At 42.2% G+C, this 19,851-nt stretch overlaps 1 protein-coding gene across 2 annotated transcripts in view; it reads right to left on the reverse strand.

The window, feature by feature from the left end:
* Nucleotides 1-6,101: 6,101 nt before the first annotated feature.
* GDPD1 (glycerophosphodiester phosphodiesterase domain containing 1) overlaps nt 6,102-19,851 on the reverse strand; it is a 58,243-nt gene continuing 44,493 nt past the window's right edge. Inside the window, exons 7-10 of one of the 2 annotated variants that reach the window (XM_010376821.2) lie at nt 13,768-13,901; nt 11,095-11,154; nt 8,977-8,997; nt 6,102-6,957 (exon numbers count right to left, since the gene is read on the reverse strand). In XM_010376821.2, coding sequence (XP_010375123.2) covers nt 6,879-6,957; nt 8,977-8,997; nt 11,095-11,154; nt 13,768-13,901 — 294 coding nt within the window. In that variant the 3' untranslated portion in view covers nt 6,102-6,878. Of the gene's footprint in view, nt 6,958-7,305; nt 8,156-8,945; nt 8,998-11,094; nt 11,155-13,767; nt 13,902-19,851 lie in introns of those variants that run through there. The other variant, XM_010376820.2, reaches the window with a different exon arrangement.

The raw sequence follows: 19,851 nt of genomic DNA on the forward strand, positions 1-19,851 counted from the left end.
CGCACAGGTAATTTTTTTGTTTTGTATTTTCAGTAGAGACAGGGTTTCACTATGTTGACCAGGCTGGTCTTCATCTCCTGACCTCATGATCCACCTGCCTTGGCCTCCCAAAGTGCTGGGATTACAGGCATGAGCCACCATGCCCGGCCTCCCTCACTGTTTTTTGTTTTGTTTTGTTTTGTTTTGTTTGAGATGAAGTCTCATTCTGTCATCCAGGCTGGAGTGCACTGGTGTGATCTTGGCTCACTGCAACCTCCGCCTCTCAGAGGTTCAAGCGATTCTCATGCCTCAGTCTCCCAAGGAGCTGGGACTACAGGCCCGTACCACCACACCCATCTACATTGTTTCTGTATGTTTAGTAGAGATGGGGTTTTACCATGTTGGCTGGTCTGTTGGCTGGTCTGGAACTCCTGGCCTCAAGTGATTTGCCCGCCTCGGCCTCCCAAAGTGCTGGGATTACAGGTGTGACCCACCATGCCTGGCCTCACCAGTCCTTTAATGTTGTATATTTGGGTTGTTTCCAATTTTTCACTCTGCTTATGTATCTTTGGACACTCATTTTATTTTTTTCTTGGAATATTATTCCTAGCACTGGAATTTCTGATGAAAGGATGTATTTGAAGGTACTGTCAAATTTATCCTGTAAGTGTTCTGCCAAGGCCGGGTGTTGTAGCTCACACCTATAATCCCAACACTTTGTGAGGCTGAGGTGGGCAGATGGCTTGAGCCCAGGAGTTTAAGACCAGCCTGGGCAACATAGCAAAACTCTGTCTCTACAAAAACAAAAACAAAAACAAACAAACAAAAAAAACCCCACAAAAATTAGCCGTCATGGTGGTACATACCTGTAGTCCCAGCTACTTGTGGGTCTGAGGTGGAAGGATTGTTTGATTCCAGGAGGCACAGGTTGCAGTGAGCTGTGATCGTGCCACTGCACTTCAGTCTGGGCAACAGAGCAAGACTCTGTCTTAAAAAAAAAGGGGGGGGGGTAGAGGGGTGAGCTCTGTCGATTTATATTCCTACCAACAGTTTATGAGTGCTTGTTCTCCTGTGCTCTCACCAACACCTTCATTCTTGCCTACCTGAGAGTCGGGAATTGGTATCATATTATCATTTAATATTTTTTTTTTTTTGAGACGGAGTCTTGCTCTGTCACCCAGGCTAGAGTGCAGTGGCCAGATCTCAGCTCACTGTAAGCTCTGCCTCCCGGGTTCACGCCATTCTCCTGCTTCAGCCTCCCGAGTAGCTGGGACCACAGGCGCCCGCCACCTCACCCGGCTAGTTTTTTGGATTTTTTAGTAGAGACGGGGTTTCACCGTGTTAGCCAGGATGGTCTCGATCTCCTGACCTCATGATCCACCCGTCTCGGCCTCCCAAAGTGCTGGGATTACAGGCTTGAGCCACCGCGCCCGGCCTATCATTTCATTTTTAAGTCTTTTATTATGAGGGTGGTTAAATATTTTTCATGTTTCTTGGCCATTGACACTTGTGAATTAGCTGTTCATATCCTATGCCTGTCTCTCACCTCTCCTTCCCCACCCATTGGTTGTTCTTGAGAAGTTTCTGACCAGAAAAAAAAATAAATAAATCATAAACCATTAAGGGAACTGACTAAATTTTTTAAAGGCTTAGAGTGAGTTATCAAGGAAGGAAGGGAGGGAAGAAGAAAGAGAGGAAGAGGAGGGGAGAGAAGGAGGTTGTAAAGTCCAGAGGGGAAAAATCTTAGATCAAAGATTATAAATGCAAAAAAGTTTTTGTTTTTTTTTTTGCAGAAATTTCCTATTTCAAATCAGTTTTATGTGGAACTCATATACGAAACAGAAAAAAATGGAGCAGCTCTCATCAAAGTGAGAATGGGTAACCTGCTATACCTGCTTAGCCTCCTCTTGCCTGGGAGAGGCTATCCAGGACCTGCTTTGTTATTTTAAGACTTTAAAAAACTAAATTTTAAAACCACTCAACAAACAAGACTAATGTACTTGTATTCTTTTCATAAATAATGCGATGAGTTAAAATTATGCCTGTTTTGGCTGGGCGCGGTAGTTCATGCCTGTGATCTCAGCACTTTGGGAGTCTGAGGCAGGTGCATCACTTGAGGTCAAGAGTTCGAGACCAGCCTGGCCAACATGGTGAAAGCGCATCTCCACTAAAAGTATAAAAATTAGCCAGGTGTGGTGGTGTGTGCCTGTAGTCCCAGCTACTTGGGAGTCTGAAGCAAGAGAATCGCTTGAATGCAGGAGCAGAAGTTGCAGTGAGCCAAGATCGCACCATTGCACTCCAGCCTCGGAGACAGAGTAAGACTCCATTTCAAAAAATAAAAGTAAAAAAAATTGTGTCTGTTTTGATAGAGCTCTCTACTTTTGAAAGAAAAAGGCATAAGTGAGATCATTTGTTATGTTGTACATTATCATTCCATCTCACTAGGGTATGAACCCACGCTATTCACAACCTAGGCATCTGGTGGCATGGTACTATTCAAATTGTAAGTAGAATACTGAGAAGCAACTAATATCACCTCTAAAGAGCAACTTTGCAAATTCATACCTATGAAGTACAGGAAATTCCTAAATCTATTCCTCCAGATTTAGCCTTTCATCCAAGGACTAATATGTCTAAAGCATAGCCACTCAAACTTCTTTTTGCTCTTTCAAACTCAAGTGCACCCACATTCATCATCTTCACCACCACATTGTTTCCCCTCTCCAGTTCCCCAGTTTTTTTTTTTTTTTTTGCAGCTTTGTGACTTTCCCTTCTTCTTTTAAGCTTATCCAGTCACCAGCTCTTATTATTTTTTCCCTTTTTATTTTTTTTATTTTTTTATTTATTTTTTTTTTTGAAACGGAGTCTCGCTCTGTCGCCCAGGCTGGAGTGCAGTGGCCAGATCTCAGCTCACTACAAGCTCCGCCTCCCGGGTTTACGCCATTCTCCTGCCTCAGCCTCCCGAGTAGCTGGGACTACAGGCGCCCGCCACCTCGCCCGGCTAGTTTTTTGTATTTTTTAGTAGAGACGGGGTTTCACCATGTTAGCCAGGATGGTCTTGATCTCCTGACCTCGTGATCCGCCCGTCTCGGCCTCCCAAAGTGCTGGGATTACAGGCTTGAGCCACCGCGCCCGGCCATTTTTTCCCTTTTTAAATTTTTATTTATTGAGATGGAGTTTCGCTCTTGTTGCCCAGGCTGGAGTGCAATGGCATGGTCTTGGCTCACTGCAACCTCCGCTTCCCAGGTTCAAGTGATTCTCCTACCTAGCCTCCAGAGTAGCTGGGATTACAGGCGCCCACCACGATGCCCTGATAATTTTTATATGTTTAGTACAGACAGGGTTTCACCATGTTGGTCAACCTGGCCTCGAACTCCTGACCTCAGATGATCCACCTGTCTTGGCCTCCCAAAGTGCTGGGATTACAGACGTGAGCCACTGCGCCTGGCCTAATTTTTCCTTTACAGAGACACATAGATTTATTGTTTTCCTACTTTTCCTACTTATGTTACCATGTCTCTCTCTCTCTTTCTTTCTTTCTTTTCTTTTTCTCTTTCTTTCTTTTCCTTCCTTCCTTCCCTCCTTCTCTCTCTCTCTCTCTCTCTCTCTCTCTCTCTCCCTCTCTCTCTCTCTCTCTCTCTCTCTCTCTCTTTCTTTCTTTCTTTCTCTCGAGACAGAGCCTTGCTCTGTCACCCAGGCTGCAGTGCAGCAGCGTCATCTTGGCTCACTGCAATCTCCACCTCCTGGGTTCCAGTGATTCTGTCTCAGCCTCCCAAGTAGCTGGGACTACAGGCACATGCCACCTCGGCTGGCTACTTTTTTGTATTTTTAGTAGAGACGGAGTTTTGCTGTGTTAGCTGGGATGGTCTCCATCTCCTGACCTCAGCCTCCCAAAATGCTGGGATTACAGGAGTGAGCCACCACGCCTGGCCTTTTTTCACTTTTTGAGACGGAGTCTCACTCTATTGCCCAGGCTGGAGTGCAGCAGTGCCATCTCAACTCACTGCAACTTCCGCCTCCAGGGTTCAAGCAATTCTTGTGTCTCAATTCTCGTGTAATCCTGAGTAGTTGGGAGTACAGGTGTGCTCCACCACACCTGGCTAATTTTTTTTTTTTTTTTCAGTAGAGACGGGGTTTTGCCATGTTGGCCAGGCTGCTCTTGAACTCCTGGCCTCAAGTTATCTCCCTGCCTCGGCCTCCCAAAGTGCTGGGATTACAGACATGAGCCACTGCACCTGGCCACCAAATTAAGTTTTATGCAATCTAATGGCAATTTAGATTTGTATGAATCTGTTTAGACTTCTGACCTGGTTTCTGGACTGTTCTCTGCTCTAGACCTGTATTTTTCTTTCAGATTATAGGATGATCAACTTTCCAAACATTAATTTTTCAATGCTATCTAAATGAGGCACAGAAAATGTCTTAGTATGCTCCCAGCATTTTGATTTCCTCTCTGACGCTTGCATCTGACTTCTTTAGTTCTGCTTTTGTTTTGGGGCCTGGTTGCAGACTGTTCTTTACATTTTTCTTTTGGGACTGAAATAATTATGTCGTATTATTGCCTAGCAGTTTTGGTTCTTGTTTTTATTGCCTCAAGTTTAGCCATCTACTTGAGCTTTATGACTTTCAGTTTAGAACAAACTCTTCAACCTGGCATTCATGGCCACCCTTGACTTGTCACTCTTATCTATTGCAGAATCTCTTTTGATTTTTTTTCAATGGATTCTTTCTGGGGTCACCATGTTGCATAACTCTAGGCAAAATTATTGATTATATTATATGTTAATGGTTTCCCATACTGGAGCATACTATGATTTATGATTTATGTTCTGTTTTCTCAACCCATCACAGCCATTCTTTCTTCACAGTGTGGCCATGAGATGACTCCCTATAGTCCTGCCCCACTCCTCAATTTCTAGAACTGACCCTTGCCAGAAATTAGAGCTTTAAGAAATTCTGAGGCCGGGCACATTTGCTTGTGCCTGTAATCCCAGCACTTTGGGAGGCCAAGGTGGGCAGATTGCTTGAGCCATGGGCAACATGGCGCAACCCCGTCTTTACAAAAAATACAAAAATTAGCAGGGTGTGGTGGTGTACTCCTGTAGTGGCAGCTATTTAGGAGGCTGAGGTGGCTGAGGTAGGAGGATCACTGGAGCCAGGGAGATTGGGGCTACAATGAGCAGAGACTGAGCGACTGCACTCCAGCCGGGGTGGCAGAGCAAAACCCTGTCTCTCTTTTTTTGTTTTTTTTTTTTGAGATGGAGCTTCACTCTTGTTGCCCAGGCTGGAGTATAATGGCATGATCTTGGCTCACTGCAACCTCTGCCTCCCAGTTTCAAGTGATTTTCCTGCTTCAGCCTCCTGAGTAGCTGGGATTACAGGCATGTGCCACCACGCCTGGCTAATTTTGTATTTTTAGAAGAGACAGGGTTTCTCCATGTTGGTCAGGCTGATCTCAAACTTCTGACCTCAGGTGATCCGCCCACTTCAGCCTCCCAAAGTGCTGAGATGACAGGCGTGAGCATGGTGCCTGTGTCTCTAAAAACAAACAAACAAACATGATGCCCCTATCAGAAAGCAGAATTCAGATGTTAACTGAATGATCAACTTCCTTGTTAGAAATTACTATGTTTTTATTAAGAAAATTAAAGTCACCTTGACAATAAAATCACCAAACTTTTGAAACATTATTTTCCAAACATCTTTACCTTGTTGGGTACTTTATCTTCTACTGGTTTACATAAAATATAAGCTGGCCCTTTAACATGATCTCCTCTGAATCATAACAAAGCAAAATTTAGAAAGGAGAAATAACAAAAATAATGCCATCAAAGATGATCAAAATGATCCCTAGCAGCTATAACCATAAGTTACAATAAGTGAAATCGAAAATGGCTGATTCAATGGATTATCTGCCCAAGTTATTTGTTCAAATGCCAAGAAGTAACTTTCTTACCATAAAAGTGTTTCCATATTTTCTTTTATTTTTACTAGAGCGAAATCTCAGGTGCATTTATTATTCATACGATTAAAGCATCACCTCATTAAATTCTGCAAAAAAAAATCTATAAAGCATATTTGGAATTAAAACTGAAAAAAAAAAAAAAAAGAAGAACCCTTACTTTGTTCTTGGAAAATTTATTTCAGTTTAAACAACAAAGCAAATGATATTTATGTCATCCAGGGACAGATGGGAGAGTACGGTCATTCTTCATAGTTGTTTCATTGCCAAACTCCAAATGAGAGACGTAATCTAGGTAAAAGACACTTATTATTCCAGATTACATTTACCTCACAATCTGAGATCATGAAAATTAGTCAAATATATTAGAAACAGATGTACACGAAGTCACTTCAGATAAACCGAGAAAGCGATGTCTAATGCTTTGGAAAATTCTGTTTCTACTTAGTACTCAGATTAATGAATTTTAAAGATCAGGAACATCTTTATGGGGTTTCATAAGTGTTAGGAACAATCATATGCACTTTCATCAGTTTACTATAATTATTAGGATTCAAGATGGTATTTAAAATCTAGATGTAGGCTCAGTTAGTCAATGCCAAAAGTGAAAATCTTATATTTTTTTTAGAGGAAACACAAAAATAGAACTATTTGGATCTTGTCTTAATTTACAACTGATAAGTTCATTTTTAATGCTTAAAAAAATGGACATGGTAGAATTGTTACACATCTGAATAAAGGTCTCAAATAGAATGTTCCATTAACAACATCAACTCAGAAATCTAATTCACTCTACAGATTTTATTTCTGATCAACTAATCAACTTTTATTTTCTTGAGCCTGACTGCTGCTAATTATGTATAACTTGCCAGATAACTACACATCACTGATTTCCAAGCTTTTCCCATTTTATTTTTCCCCTTTAACTAAGATGCACCTAGAAATAACAAGACACTAACAAATAGCTGCAGTGGCCTTCAAAATTTCTTTTACTGGCCAGACGCAGTAGTTCACACCTATAATCCCAGCACTCTGAAAGGCCGAGGTGGGTGGATCACCTGAGCTCAGGAGTTCGAGACCAGTCTGGCCAACATGGCAAAACCCTGTCTCTACTAAAAATACACAAATTAGCTGGGCGTGGTAGTGGGCACCTGTAATCCCAGCTACTCAGGAGGCAGAGGCAGGAGAATAGCTGGAACCTGGGAGGCAGAGGTTGCAGTGAGCCAAGATAGTGCCACTGCACTCCAGCCTCGGCAACAGAGGAAGACTCCATGTCAAAAAAAAAAAAATTCTTTTACTAACTAACTGATTGTATTCCAGTGAAGGCTACTGCCATTTTTTTTTTTTTTTTTTTTTTTTTTTGCGACAGAGTCTCACTCTCTCTCCCAGGCTGGAGTGCAGTGGTGCTATCTTGGCCTCTGCCTCCCAGGTTCAAGCAATTCTTGTGCCTCAGCCTTAAGAGCTGCTGGGATGACAGACGTGTACCACCACGGCTGGCTAATTTTTGTATTTTTGGGAGAGATGGGGTTTTGCCATGTTGGCCAGGCTGGTCTTAAACTCCTGACTTCAGATGATCTGCCTGCCTCAGTCTTCCAAAGTGCTGGGATTACAGGCGTGTGCCACCCCACTCAGCCCAGTGCCAAATGTATCCAATAGTCTTTGATTCCAGAATTACTTATAATAGAACACTACATCATCTATAGAAATCTTGATCAATAACCTAGATAACCTAGTTTCTAGATTATTGATCAAGATTTCTGTAGATGATGTAGTATGTACATTTCTGTGTATATTATTAATCAAGATTTCTGTGTAAGATCTAGAAACTAAAATGAAATTAAAAGAAATTAAAACTTACATCTCATAACCAATTATCTTTCTAAACAATTTATAAACATAAAATATACAATATTATTTAAAATAAATATACATATAATATATAGTTTCTACATTCTCATACAGGCTTAAAAATGAGGTAATAAAAACTGATTAAACCTTTTACCATTCTGGAAATGGCTTAGGGAAATGATGATGAAATTATTTTTCTTAGGTCTTCATTTTTTCCTTCAATACTTCTAAGTACCTCTTTTTCTATGCTGAAAAGTTATGTAAAAAATCCTTAAGCTTTGTTGGATAGTCTGTCATCACCCCAGTTGCTCCCAAATCAAAAGCTCTTTTGTATTCTTGTTCTTCATTTAATACCCAAATATACACCTGAAAATTAGAAGTGTGAGAAGTATGAGAAGAAATGTTAAAATAGAAAATTATTTTTATAACAGTATTTATCCACTACAATCTTGGTACATTTAGAAATAACCTTTTAAAGCTATCATTTAAATAAATCATTAGATCCTTTTTTAAAATTCCACTTTGTTCCTTACAGGAATGAGGGGTGTTAAAAAAAAATTCACAGTGCTTATTAAATATACACTCTCCTGGCTGAGCACAGGGGCTCACGCCTGTAATTCCAGCACTTTGGGAGGTCAAGGTGGGTGGATCATCTGAGGTCAGGAGTTCGAGATCAGCCTGGCCAAAGTGGCAAAACCCAGGCTCTACTAAAAATACAAAAATTAGCCAGGTGTGGTGGTGCGTGCCTATAATCCCAGCTACTTAGTAGGCTGAGGCATGAGAATCGCTTGAACCTGGGAGGTGGAGGTTGCAGTGAGTCAAGACTGCACCACTGCACTCTAGCCTGGGTGACACAGCGAGACTCCATCTCAAAAAAAAAAAAAGAAAAAAAAAAATACACACACACACACACACAAACACTGGCCCACCCCTCTGACATCAGCTATTCTGCACATAAGAGGAATCTAGATCCAGAAATGCCAATGCTTTATTGCTAACTATATAGGAAGAGCTTAAGGTCCTCATTTGTGGATCAGTAAAGCAGCAGTATCAGAGTCAAGGGCCAAACTAAGTCAGTTAAAAGTTCTTGCCCTTTATATTTGTGTTAAACTGGTGAGCTATGCTGCTTCCAAAATGCATCATTCCAGAAACTTACTTGAATGCCTCGAGCAGTTAGGTGGTCAAACAAAGCTTTCCTCATTAGTAAGCTAGAAAAGAAAAAGCATAAATGATTTAGGAATTTAGTCCTTAGTCCTAATTTAGTCAATTTAGAATTTAGTAATTCCTAGTTTAATTTAATCCCAATGCTTCAGCAATAAAAGAAATGGTCTCAAGTAATAATGGCTGTTGTGAATTAATTTATGTCTTAATTGCTGGATCTCCTTTCATTGCAGGTTGCTGGTCGGTGGACAACCAGAACCTCCTTTCTACTCCTTACTGCTACCAGATTTGTCAGAGACCCATTCTCATTGACACAGCTCAATGGAAAAGAGGCTGTCTCATTTTCACTGCTGAAGAAGGAGAAAGAGCTGGCTTTCCTTTCTTACTTTTTTTTTTTTTTTTTTTTTTGAGGCGGAGTCTCGCTCTGTCGCCCGGACTGGAGTGCAGTGGCCGGATCTCAGCTCACTGCAAGCTCCGCCTCCTGGGTTCACGCCATTCTCCTGCCTCAGCCTCCCGAGTAGCTGGGACTACAGGAGCCCGCCACCTCGCCCGGCTAGTTTTTTTGTATTTTTAGTAGAGACGGGGTTTCACCGTGTTAGCCAGGATGGTCTCGATCTCCTGACCTTGTGATCCGCCCGTCTCGGCCTCCCAAAGTGCTGGGATTACAGGCTTGAGCCACCGCGCCCGGCCCTCCTTTCTTACTATTAATATGTGTTCCTAACTTTCCAAGTCAAAATAAGTCAACAAATGCAGGTCAATTTCTATAACATCATAGTTCATTACACAATGGATTAGTATTTTGTAAGCTATGTTAGAAGCATTATGTCCATTAATTACACTATCCTATGTCTAGGGAAAAAAACATTTTTTTGTTCCAAGTAACTCACTGATAAGTGAACTTTCAAAATACAAATCTTTTGAGCAAGATAGGAATTCACTGCACTGGAAAGACATTATTTCTTTTCTGTTATGTCTATTAGAATGATTAAATAACAGAAACTAGAAATCATGTGCTTTTAACACAAATTAAAAATGCATCTTGTCAGTTAATAGGGTTGAAAAAAGAAAAAAAATGCATCCTGGTTTTACATGAGCACAAAAAAAAAGGCATCCTTGAAAAACTAGAGCTTAAATCGAGAATAAAGCAAAAAAGAATAAACACTGACACAGAGAAAAGATAAAACTAATTGTTTAGGACTCTTTGAAAAAGGCATTAAGGCTGGATGCGGTGGCTCATCCCAGCACTTTGGGACGCTGAGGTGGGCAGATCACTTGAGGCCAGGAGTTCGAAACCAACCTGGCCAACATGATGAAACCTCGTCTCTACTAAAAAATACAAAAATTAGCCAGGCATGGTGGCAGGTGCCTATGGTTCCAGCTACTCGGGAAGCTGAGGCAGAAGAATCACTTGAACCTGGGAAGCGGTGGGCCAAGATCACACCACTACACTCCCTGGACGACAGAGCAAGACTCCGTCTCAAAAAAAAAAAAAAATAATTAAAAAATAATAATAAATAAATAAGAAAAGAAAAAGGCATTAAATAATAAAAAGTTGTGATTTGGGACTATTAAAATATTTAAGCATTCAAGGTTCCATCTTAAAGCAAAATATAATACAATTATTTTGTGATTTTTACTAAAATTAAACTCAACATGTCTAAATTAAGGCATTTTCTTTAAAGTTGATATCCACTCTATAGGTGGGATTTCCTTTCTGCTGTTAAGTCTTGGTGCAGAGCAGAGTTTTCTGAGAAACGTGCTGTAGGCAACATACACTTTTATATATATGGTGTTGCTACATGTCTTTTCACCATGCTTGGTGGAAACAGCAAGTAAGCAAAAGGGAATGGTTATTTAACCTAGTTCTGCTACTAACTAGCTAGACAACCCCAAGTAGATAATTTAACTGGGTATATGGTGGCTCAGTTTTCTCATGAAGTTGGACGAGATTATCTCTCAAGATTCTTCCTAAGGTTTTGTGATTAGTAATTAAGATATTTCTAAATGATTCATACACATTTTACATAGCAGGTACTCAATTTGTCGTTGCTACAAATTACATGTGGAAAGCTTGCACTAAATTGTAACAGTAGTATTTAATAGCTGAAGCAATAACTTGCATCTTAAGAAATTAAAATTCTTACAGATCAGAAAGCCAGATGAGAAACTTCTGACTTCTGGACATGGTGTGTGGTTCTTTTAGCCTAGGGTAAAATAAAGTTTGAATTACAAATTAGAAACACAGAGATATATCAGTGTGATGAAACAGATTCGAAAATGAAAACAGTGCCTTGTACTTTGTATATTCTCTTTTTTTTTTTTTTTTTTTTTTTGAGACTGAGTCTTGCTCTGTTGCCCAGGCTGGAGTGCAGTGGCCGGATCTCAGCTCACTGCAAGCGCCGCCTTCCGAGTTCACGCCATTCTCCCGCCTTAGCCTCCCGAGTAGCTGGGACTACAGGCACCCGCCACCTCACCCGGCTAGTTTTTTTTTTTGTATTTTTTAGTAGTGACGGGGTTTCACCGTGTTAGCCAGGATGGTCTCGATCTCCTGACCTTGTGATCCGCCCGTCTCGGCCTCCCAAAGTGCTGGGATTACAGGCTTGAGCCATGGCGCCCGGCCTGTGACCTGCTTTTCTTACCGATATTGTTTGATGACTGCTACACTAACGATCAGCTTGATTTTTTCCCCCAAGTAATTAGCTTTATTGAGACATGCTATAAAAGAGGAAAGCTCTTCAGCTCGATTTTTTAAAGTTCTGTTGGATATGAAAAGTGTTTTCATGCAAGTAAAATCACATTTAAATGATCTCCCCAACAATTCCAAATTCCTTTGTCATAATTCAGTTATGAATCTACAGCTAGAAATCACATTCTAAGTGTGTAGAATTGGCCGGGCGTGGTGGCTCACGCCTGTAATCCCAGCACTTTGGGAGGCCGAGACAGGCGGATCACGAGGTCAGGAGATCGAGACCATCCTGGCGAACACGGTGAAACCCCGTTTCTACTAAAAATACAAAAAATTAGCCGGGCGTGGTGGCAGGCGCCTGTAATTCCAGCTACTTGGGAGGTTGAGACAGGAGAATGGTGTGAACCCGGGAGGCGGAGGTTGCAGTTAGCCGAGATCGCGCCACTGCACTCCAGCCTGGGCGACAGAGCCAGACTTTGTCTCAAAAAAAAACAAAGGCCGGGCGCGGTGGCTCACGCCTGTAATCCCAGCACATTGGGAGGCCGAGACGGGCAGATCACGAGGTCGGGAGATCAAGACCACCCTGTGGTCTAACACAGTGAAACCCCGCTCTACTGAAAATACAAAAATTAGCCGGGTGCGGTGGTGGGCGCCTGTAGTCCCAGCTACTCAGGAGGCTGAGGCAGGAGAATGGCGTGAATCCGGGAGGCGGAGCTTGCAGTGAGTGGAGATCACACCACTGCACTCCAGCCTGGGTGACAGAGCGAGACTCCGTCTCAAAAAAAAACAAAAACAAAAAAAAAACACAAAAAAAAAGTGTGTAGAATTTTGAGATGAAGCTATCATTCTTTATAATAACAAAGATAACAATAAAAGCTATCACTTATGAGTGCTTACTATTTATCAGGCAATCTAAGTGTTTTTATGTACCTATGTATTTTTACAATCTATGGGCCGGGCGTGGTGGCTCAAGCCTGTAATCCCAGCACTTTGGGAGGCCGAGATGGGCGGATCATGAGGTCAGGAGATCGAGACCATCCTGGCTAACACCGTGAAACCCCGTCTCTACTAAAAAGTACAAAAAACTAGCCGGGCGTGGTGGCGGGCGCCTGTAGTCCCAGCTACTCGGGAGGCTGAGGCAGGAGAATGGTGGGAACCCGGGAGGCGGAGCTTGCAGTGAGCTGAGATCCGGCCACTGCACTCCAGCCTGGGCGACAGAGCAAGACTCTGTCTCAAAAAAAAACAAAAAACAAAAAACAAAAACAATCTATGTATTTTTATCTTTCTAGTAAATTAGCAAGTGAAATGCAAGGCTTTTCTAGTAGAGGAATTATGTAAATATAAAAGGATCCTGGCTGGGCAAGGTGGGTCACGCCTATAATCCCAGCACTTTGGGAGGAGGTGGGTGGATCACCTGAGGTCAGGAGTTCGAGACCAGTCTGACCAACATGGTGAAGCCCCCGTCTCCACTAAAAATACAAAAATTAGCGAGGTGACGTGGCGGGTGCCTGTAATCCCAGCTACTTGGGAGGCTGAGGCAGGAGAATCACTTAAACCTGGGAGGCAGAGGTTGCAGTAAGTCGAGATCATGCCTTTGCACTCCAGCCTAGGCCACACCAGTGAAACTCCATCCCAAAAAAAAAAACCAAAAAAGAGTATCCTATATAAGCTAACTGTACCCTTTTATTTTCCTATCTCCAGAGGTTTTTATGGTGGTGGTGCTTTTTCTTCCTAAATGTATTACAGTAGTACCATTGTTTAATTTGGAGTTTAATGGAATTTCAGCTGGGTAGAGCTGTCAATGAAGTAGAAAGAAGGGAAAGTGGAAGGTAACTGCTATTTGATGTGAGAATAAAATAATTATTGACCTTCTGTAATTAAACTAAATTCCTTTTGTCTGATTTCTGACTATACAGGCACAGAAAATCATTATAATCTGAGATGGGTCCTGATTATTTGTTTTAGAGAATGTGTCTTAATTATATAAAAATGCATAATATAGGTCAGGTAATAGAACACGGAAATCACTACAGAAATCTCTTCTTCATCATTGATGTTGATATTAGTGAGCTTTTATCTTAGTCTTTCTATAATTGATAATGGATTTTAAAATAAAAGGGTAACCACTTACTTCAGTATAATAGAAGGCATTGGGATTTCAAAAAACTGTTCTCGAATGGGCACAAAGGGCAAGAGGCCAGTGAAGAAAAGGCCAAGAATGAGCAGGACACGTTGTAGACTGAAAAGTATAGGAATATCTGAATTCTAAAAGACACAAGCAATATTACATGTTACTTTTACAACTGCTCAGATAAAGAAGATTACTTCACAACTCTCAATATTTCCCAAGACAATATTTTGAAATCTATTACAAGCATTCCCGGGATTATGAATATTTATTTGCAAATAACACCACACTTAATAGTGGTTAGTCCTTGACAAATGGGTCAGGATTGATCTTGGAGCCTCATAGTGTAATGATGTTACTAAAATTTCTCTATTACCATCTCTGCTTTTGCAATACCACTTCTGTCTGTTGGTTAGGGTACTTACAGCTAAAAACTAAACATGTCAGAATCCAATGGAACAAAATGAAAAGATGAATAGATGGAATATTCAGTAACTTTACTCCTGTTTAAAAAATATGTAGCTATATATCTCTATATGAGTATATATAGATACACATCAATACTGTTGCAAATGTGTCATCTTTTAGCTATGTTATGAATCAAATATAAAATACAAATAGGATTTTGTAAACTAATTCAAGAATCTAACCACCATTTTAAGTTTCTATTGGAAAAATGCTCAATATCCCAAAACTTTAAAAATACAAGATAGACATACACATATATATATAATTTTAATTGTGCTAAAATACACATAACATAAAATTTAAGATTTTTTTTTTTTTTTTTGAGATGGAGTCTCACTCTGTCACCCAGGCTGGAGTGCAGTGGCACAATATCGGCTCACTGAAACCTCTGCCTCCCGGGTTCAAGCAATTCTCCTGCCTCATCCCCCCAAGTAGCTAAGATTACAGGCACACACCACTATGCCCGGCTAATTTTTTGTATTTTTAGTAGAGATGTGGTTTCACCATGTTGGCCAGGCTGGTCTCAAACTCCTGACCTCAGATGATCTGCCTGCCTTGGCCTCCCAAAGTGCTGGGATTACAGGTGTGAGCCACCGTGCCAGCCAAAACTTAAGATCTTAATCATTTTTAAAATTTATTTTTTCACCACCCCCACCACCCACCACCCACCACCCAGCAAAATTGAATGTCAATCATTTTTAAATGTACAGTTTGGTGGTTTTAAGTATATTCACACTGTTGTGCAACCAAAGTCCAGAAGTCTTTTCATTTTGCAAAACTGAAAACAACTCTATGCCCCCCCACTTTTTTTTTTTGAGACAAGGTCTCACTGTCACCCAGGCTGGAGTGCAGTGGCACAACCAAAGCTCACTGCATCCTCGACCCTGGCTCAGGCAATACTCCCACCTCAGTCTCCTGAGTTATAATAGATGGGACTACAGATGTGTGCCACCATGCCCAGCTAATTTTTGCACCCAGGCTGGTCTCGAACTCCTGGGCTCAAGTAATCCACCTGCCTCAGCCTCACAAAGTGCTGGGATTATAGGTGTGAGCCACCTTGTCTGGCCAACTTTATACCATTAAACAACAAATCTCCATTCCCTCTCTCCTTGCCCTTCTATGTGTATGTATGTATGTATGTGTGTATATATATACACACACACACGTGAATGTGTGTGTGTGTGTGTGTGTTTGTGTATTAGACCAGGTCTTGCTCTGTCACCCAGGCTAGAGTACAGTGGCCGGATCATGGCTCATTGTAGCCTAGACCTCCCAGGCTCAAGTGATCCCACACCTTAGCCTCCCACACAGCTGGGACTACAGATACGCACTACCATGCCGAGCTAATTTTTCAAAAATTTTTTGTAGAAACAGAATCTCATCATATTGCCTAGGCTGGTCTTGAACTCCTGGGCTCAAGCATTTCTCCTACTTCAGCCTCCCAAAGTGCTGGAACGACAAGCGTGAGCTACCATGCCAGGCCCTGTTACATTTACTGAGAGAAAAAAAAATTATGCTTACAGGGAACTTTTAATAAAAACATAATGTATTTTTTTTTTTTTTTTTTTTTTTTTTTTTGAGACGGAGTCTTGCTCTGTCGCCCAGGCTGGAGTGCAGTGGCCGGATCTCAGCTCACTGCAAGCTCTGCCTCCTGGGTTTACACCATTCTCTTGCCTCAGCCTCCCGAGTAGCTGGGACTACAGGCGCCAGCCACCTCGCCCGGCTAGCTTTTTGTATTTTTTAGTAGAGATGGGGTTTCACCGTGTTAGCCAGGATGGTCTCAAACTCTTGACCTCGTGATCCGCCTGTCTCGGCCTCCCAAAGTGCTGGGATTACAGGCTTGAGCCACCGCGCCCGGCCATAATGTATTTTTTTTAATCACATAAAAGTAATTTATTTTAAATAATTCTAGGCTGGGCACAGTTGCTCACGCCTGTAATCCCAGCACTTTAGGAGGCCAAGGTGGGTGGATCACTTGAGGTCATGAGTTCAAGACCAGCCTGGCCAACATGGTGAAACCCTGCCTCTACTAAAAATACAAAAATTAGCCGGGCCTGGTGGCATACACCTGTAACCCCAGCTACTCGGGAGGCTGAGGCAGGAGAATCTCTTGAGCCCGGGAGGTGGAGTTTGCAGTGAGCCGAGACTGAGCCACTGCATTACAGCCTGGGTGACAGAGTGAGACTCCGTCTCAAATTTAAAAATTATATAGATAAATAAATAGTCCTAAATTATCTACTTCTTTATTTTTTTTTTTTTGAGACGGAGTCTCGCTCTGTCACCCAGGCTGGAGTGCGGTGGCCGGATCTCAGCTCACTGCAAGCTCCGCCTCCCGGGTTCACGCCATTCTCCTGTCTCAGCCTCCCGGGTAGCTGGGACTACAGGCGCCGCCACGTCGCCCGGCTAGTTTTTTGTAGTTTTTAGTAGAGACGGGGTTTCACCGTGTTAGCCAGGATGGTCTCGATCTCCTGACCTCGTGATCCGCCCGACTCGGCCTCCCAAAGTGCTGGGATTACAGGCTTGAGCCACCGCGCCCGGCCTTCTACTTCTTTATTTTTAAAAAAACAGAGTAAATAAGTTTGAGAATTTATTTTGCCCCTTTGTTTACATGGTGCTTTGTAATGTTTTTGGCTTACTTATATATAGGTGTTTCAGCTGTAAGAAAATATACACGTCACTGCAAAATCTTGAGTTCTGCAAATTCATACACTAAGGATAACAGAGCTTATAGGGAAAACAAGGTTAGGGGCTGACCCTCAAAACTTACAGCCAGGTGTGGTGACTCACACCTGTAATCCCAGCACTTTGGGAGGTTGAGGAGGGTGGATCACCTGAGGTCAGGAGTTCGAGATCAGCCTGGCCAACATGATGAAAACTTCTCTACTAAGAATACAAAAATTAGCCGGGCATGATGGCAGGCACCTGTAATCCCAGCTACTCTGGAGGCTGAGGCAGGAGAATTGCTTGAACTCAGGAGGTGGAGGTTGCAGTGAGCTGAGATCGTGTCACTGCACTCTAGTGTGGGCAAGAGTGAGACTCTGTCTCAAAAAAAAACTTGGCTGGGCACAGTGGCTCACACCTGTAATCTCAACACTTTGGGAGGCCGAGGTGGGTGGATCATCTGAGGTCAGGAGTTCAAGACCAGCCTGACCAACATGGAAAAACCCCATCTCTACTAAAAATACAAAAATTAGCTGGGCATGGTGCCGCATGCCTGTAATCCCAGCTACTCAGGAGGCTGAGGCAGGAGAATTACTTGAACCCACGAGGCGGATGTTGCAGTGAGCCAAGATTGTGCCACTGCACTCCAGCCTGGGTGACAGAGCGACACTCCATCTCAAAACATAAAATAAAATAAAATAATATTAAAAATACTTATGCAACTTTGGAACCAGAGCACTAAAAGAAAGAACCATTGCATTAAGTGTGAAAGAGTGAAAAGTCATTAAGTGCCACATTTTCCCACTACCACTATGTGCCCCAATTCCTTTAATGTTTATATTTTGAGTTTACATCTGGAAATTAAAGGGCTAATGTAAAATTCTTATAAGTCATACTGTAAGAATTGCAAAAGTAGGCTGGCCGTGGTTGCTCACACCTGTAATCCCAGCACTCTGGGAGGCCGAGGCTGGTGGATCACCTGAGGCTGGGAGTTCAAGACCAGCCTGACCAACATTGAGAAACCCCATCTCTACTAAAAATACAAAAAATTAGCTGGGCGTGGTGGTGCATGCCTGTAATCCCAGCTACTCAGGAGGCTGAGGGAGGAGAATCGTTTGACCCGGGAGGCAGAGGTTGTGGTGAGCCGAGATCGTGCCATTGCACTCCAGCCTGGGCAACAAGAGCAAAACTCCGTCTCAAAAAAAAAAGAAAAGGAAGAAAAGAATTACAAAAGTTGTATCAATTATATAGCATGTTGGTAATATGAATGACAAATTTTATTGAGACATTTTTACTGTGATGTTTGGAAATTGCTGCTGAAAGGTTTTTGGAGTTTTTAAATTAAAAAATGACAGAAAGCCAGAGGCTTCTGGAAAAATATGGGAATCAAGCAAAAAGTTCTGTGATTACAGGCCAAAAGTGAGCCTTTTATTTTGAAAGAATTATAGACTTAATCTCAGCACTTTGGGAGAACAAAACAAGAGGATTGCTTGAGCTTAGGAGTTTGAGACCAGCTTGGGCAATACAGTGAGACTGCATCTCTACAAAAAAATTTAAAAATTAGCCAGGCATGGTGGTACACACCTGTAGTATAGTATAATCCCATGCAGCCTTCACCCAGCTTCCCCAAAAGGTGACATTGATGTAACTATAGTATAGTATCAAAACCTGGAATTGACATTGGTACCTTACTGTTCATTAGGCTACAAACTTTATTCAATTTTCATCATTTTTTAAACACCACATTCATTTGTGTGTGTGTAGTTCTATGCAATTTTAACCCATGCATAGATTCATGTAACCACTACCACAATCAAGATACAAAGCTATGGCTGGGCACGGTGGCTCACACCTGTAATCCCAGCACTGTGGGAGGCTGAGGTGGGTGGATCACCTGAGGTAGGGAGTTTGTGACCAGCCTGACCAACATGGTGAAACCCCACCTCTACTAAAAATACAAAAATTAGCCAGTGTAGTGGCGGGCGCCTGTAATCCCAGCTACTTGGGGGGCTGAAGCAGGAGAATCGCTTGAACCCGGGAGGTGGAGGTTGCAGTGAACCGAGATCGCACCATTGCACTCCAGCCTGGGTGACAGGGTGAGTCTCAAAAAAAAAAAAAAAAAAAAAAAAGAATTAGAGAGAGAGATACAAAGCTGTTTCATCACCACACAAGAACTTTCTTGTATTGGTGCCCACTCTCTACCCTACCCTAAGTCCCTGTCCCCTAATCTGCTCTTCCAGGCTACAGTTAATGGAATCTACAATACAGTTTGAGGTTGATTTTTTTCACTAAGCATAATGTCTTTGAGGACCATCCAGGTTGTTGTATGTATCAATAGTTCATTCCCTTTTACTGCTGAATAGTATTCCATTGTATGGAAATGTCAGAGTTTGTTCAGTCATTTACCCACTGAAGGACATTTAGGCTATTTTCAGGATTTTGCTTTGACGAATAAAGTTGCTATAAACATTCATGTATAGGTTTTAGGGACTGTGCCTTCATTTTACATGGAAGGCTGCATCTCCCTGGTAACATATTTTTATTAAAAAAAAAAATGCCTGTAATATCAGCATTTTGGGAGAACAAGACAAGAGGATTGCTTGAGCCTAGGAGTTTGAGACCAGCCTGGCCAATACAGTGAGACTCCATCTCCACTAAAAATTTAAAAATTAGCCAGGCATGGTGGTACACACCTGTAGTCCCAGCTACTCAAGAGGCTGAGGTGGGAGGATCACTTGAGGCCAAGAATTCAAGATCAACCTGGGCAACAAAGTGAGACCTTGTCTCTGCAGAAAAAAATCGAAAACTTAGCCAGGCATGGTGGCATGCGCCTGTGGGTCCAAGCTACACAGGAGGCTGAGACAGGAGACCATCGGAACCCAGGAAGTCAAGGCTGCAGTGAACCAAGATCACACCACTGCACTCCAGCCTCAGTGACAGAGCAAGACCTTGTTTTAA

The sequence above is a fragment of the Rhinopithecus roxellana genome, chromosome 19, assembly GCF_007565055.1.
Source record: "Rhinopithecus roxellana isolate Shanxi Qingling chromosome 19, ASM756505v1, whole genome shotgun sequence".
Taxonomy (NCBI): domain Eukaryota; kingdom Metazoa; phylum Chordata; class Mammalia; order Primates; family Cercopithecidae; genus Rhinopithecus; species Rhinopithecus roxellana.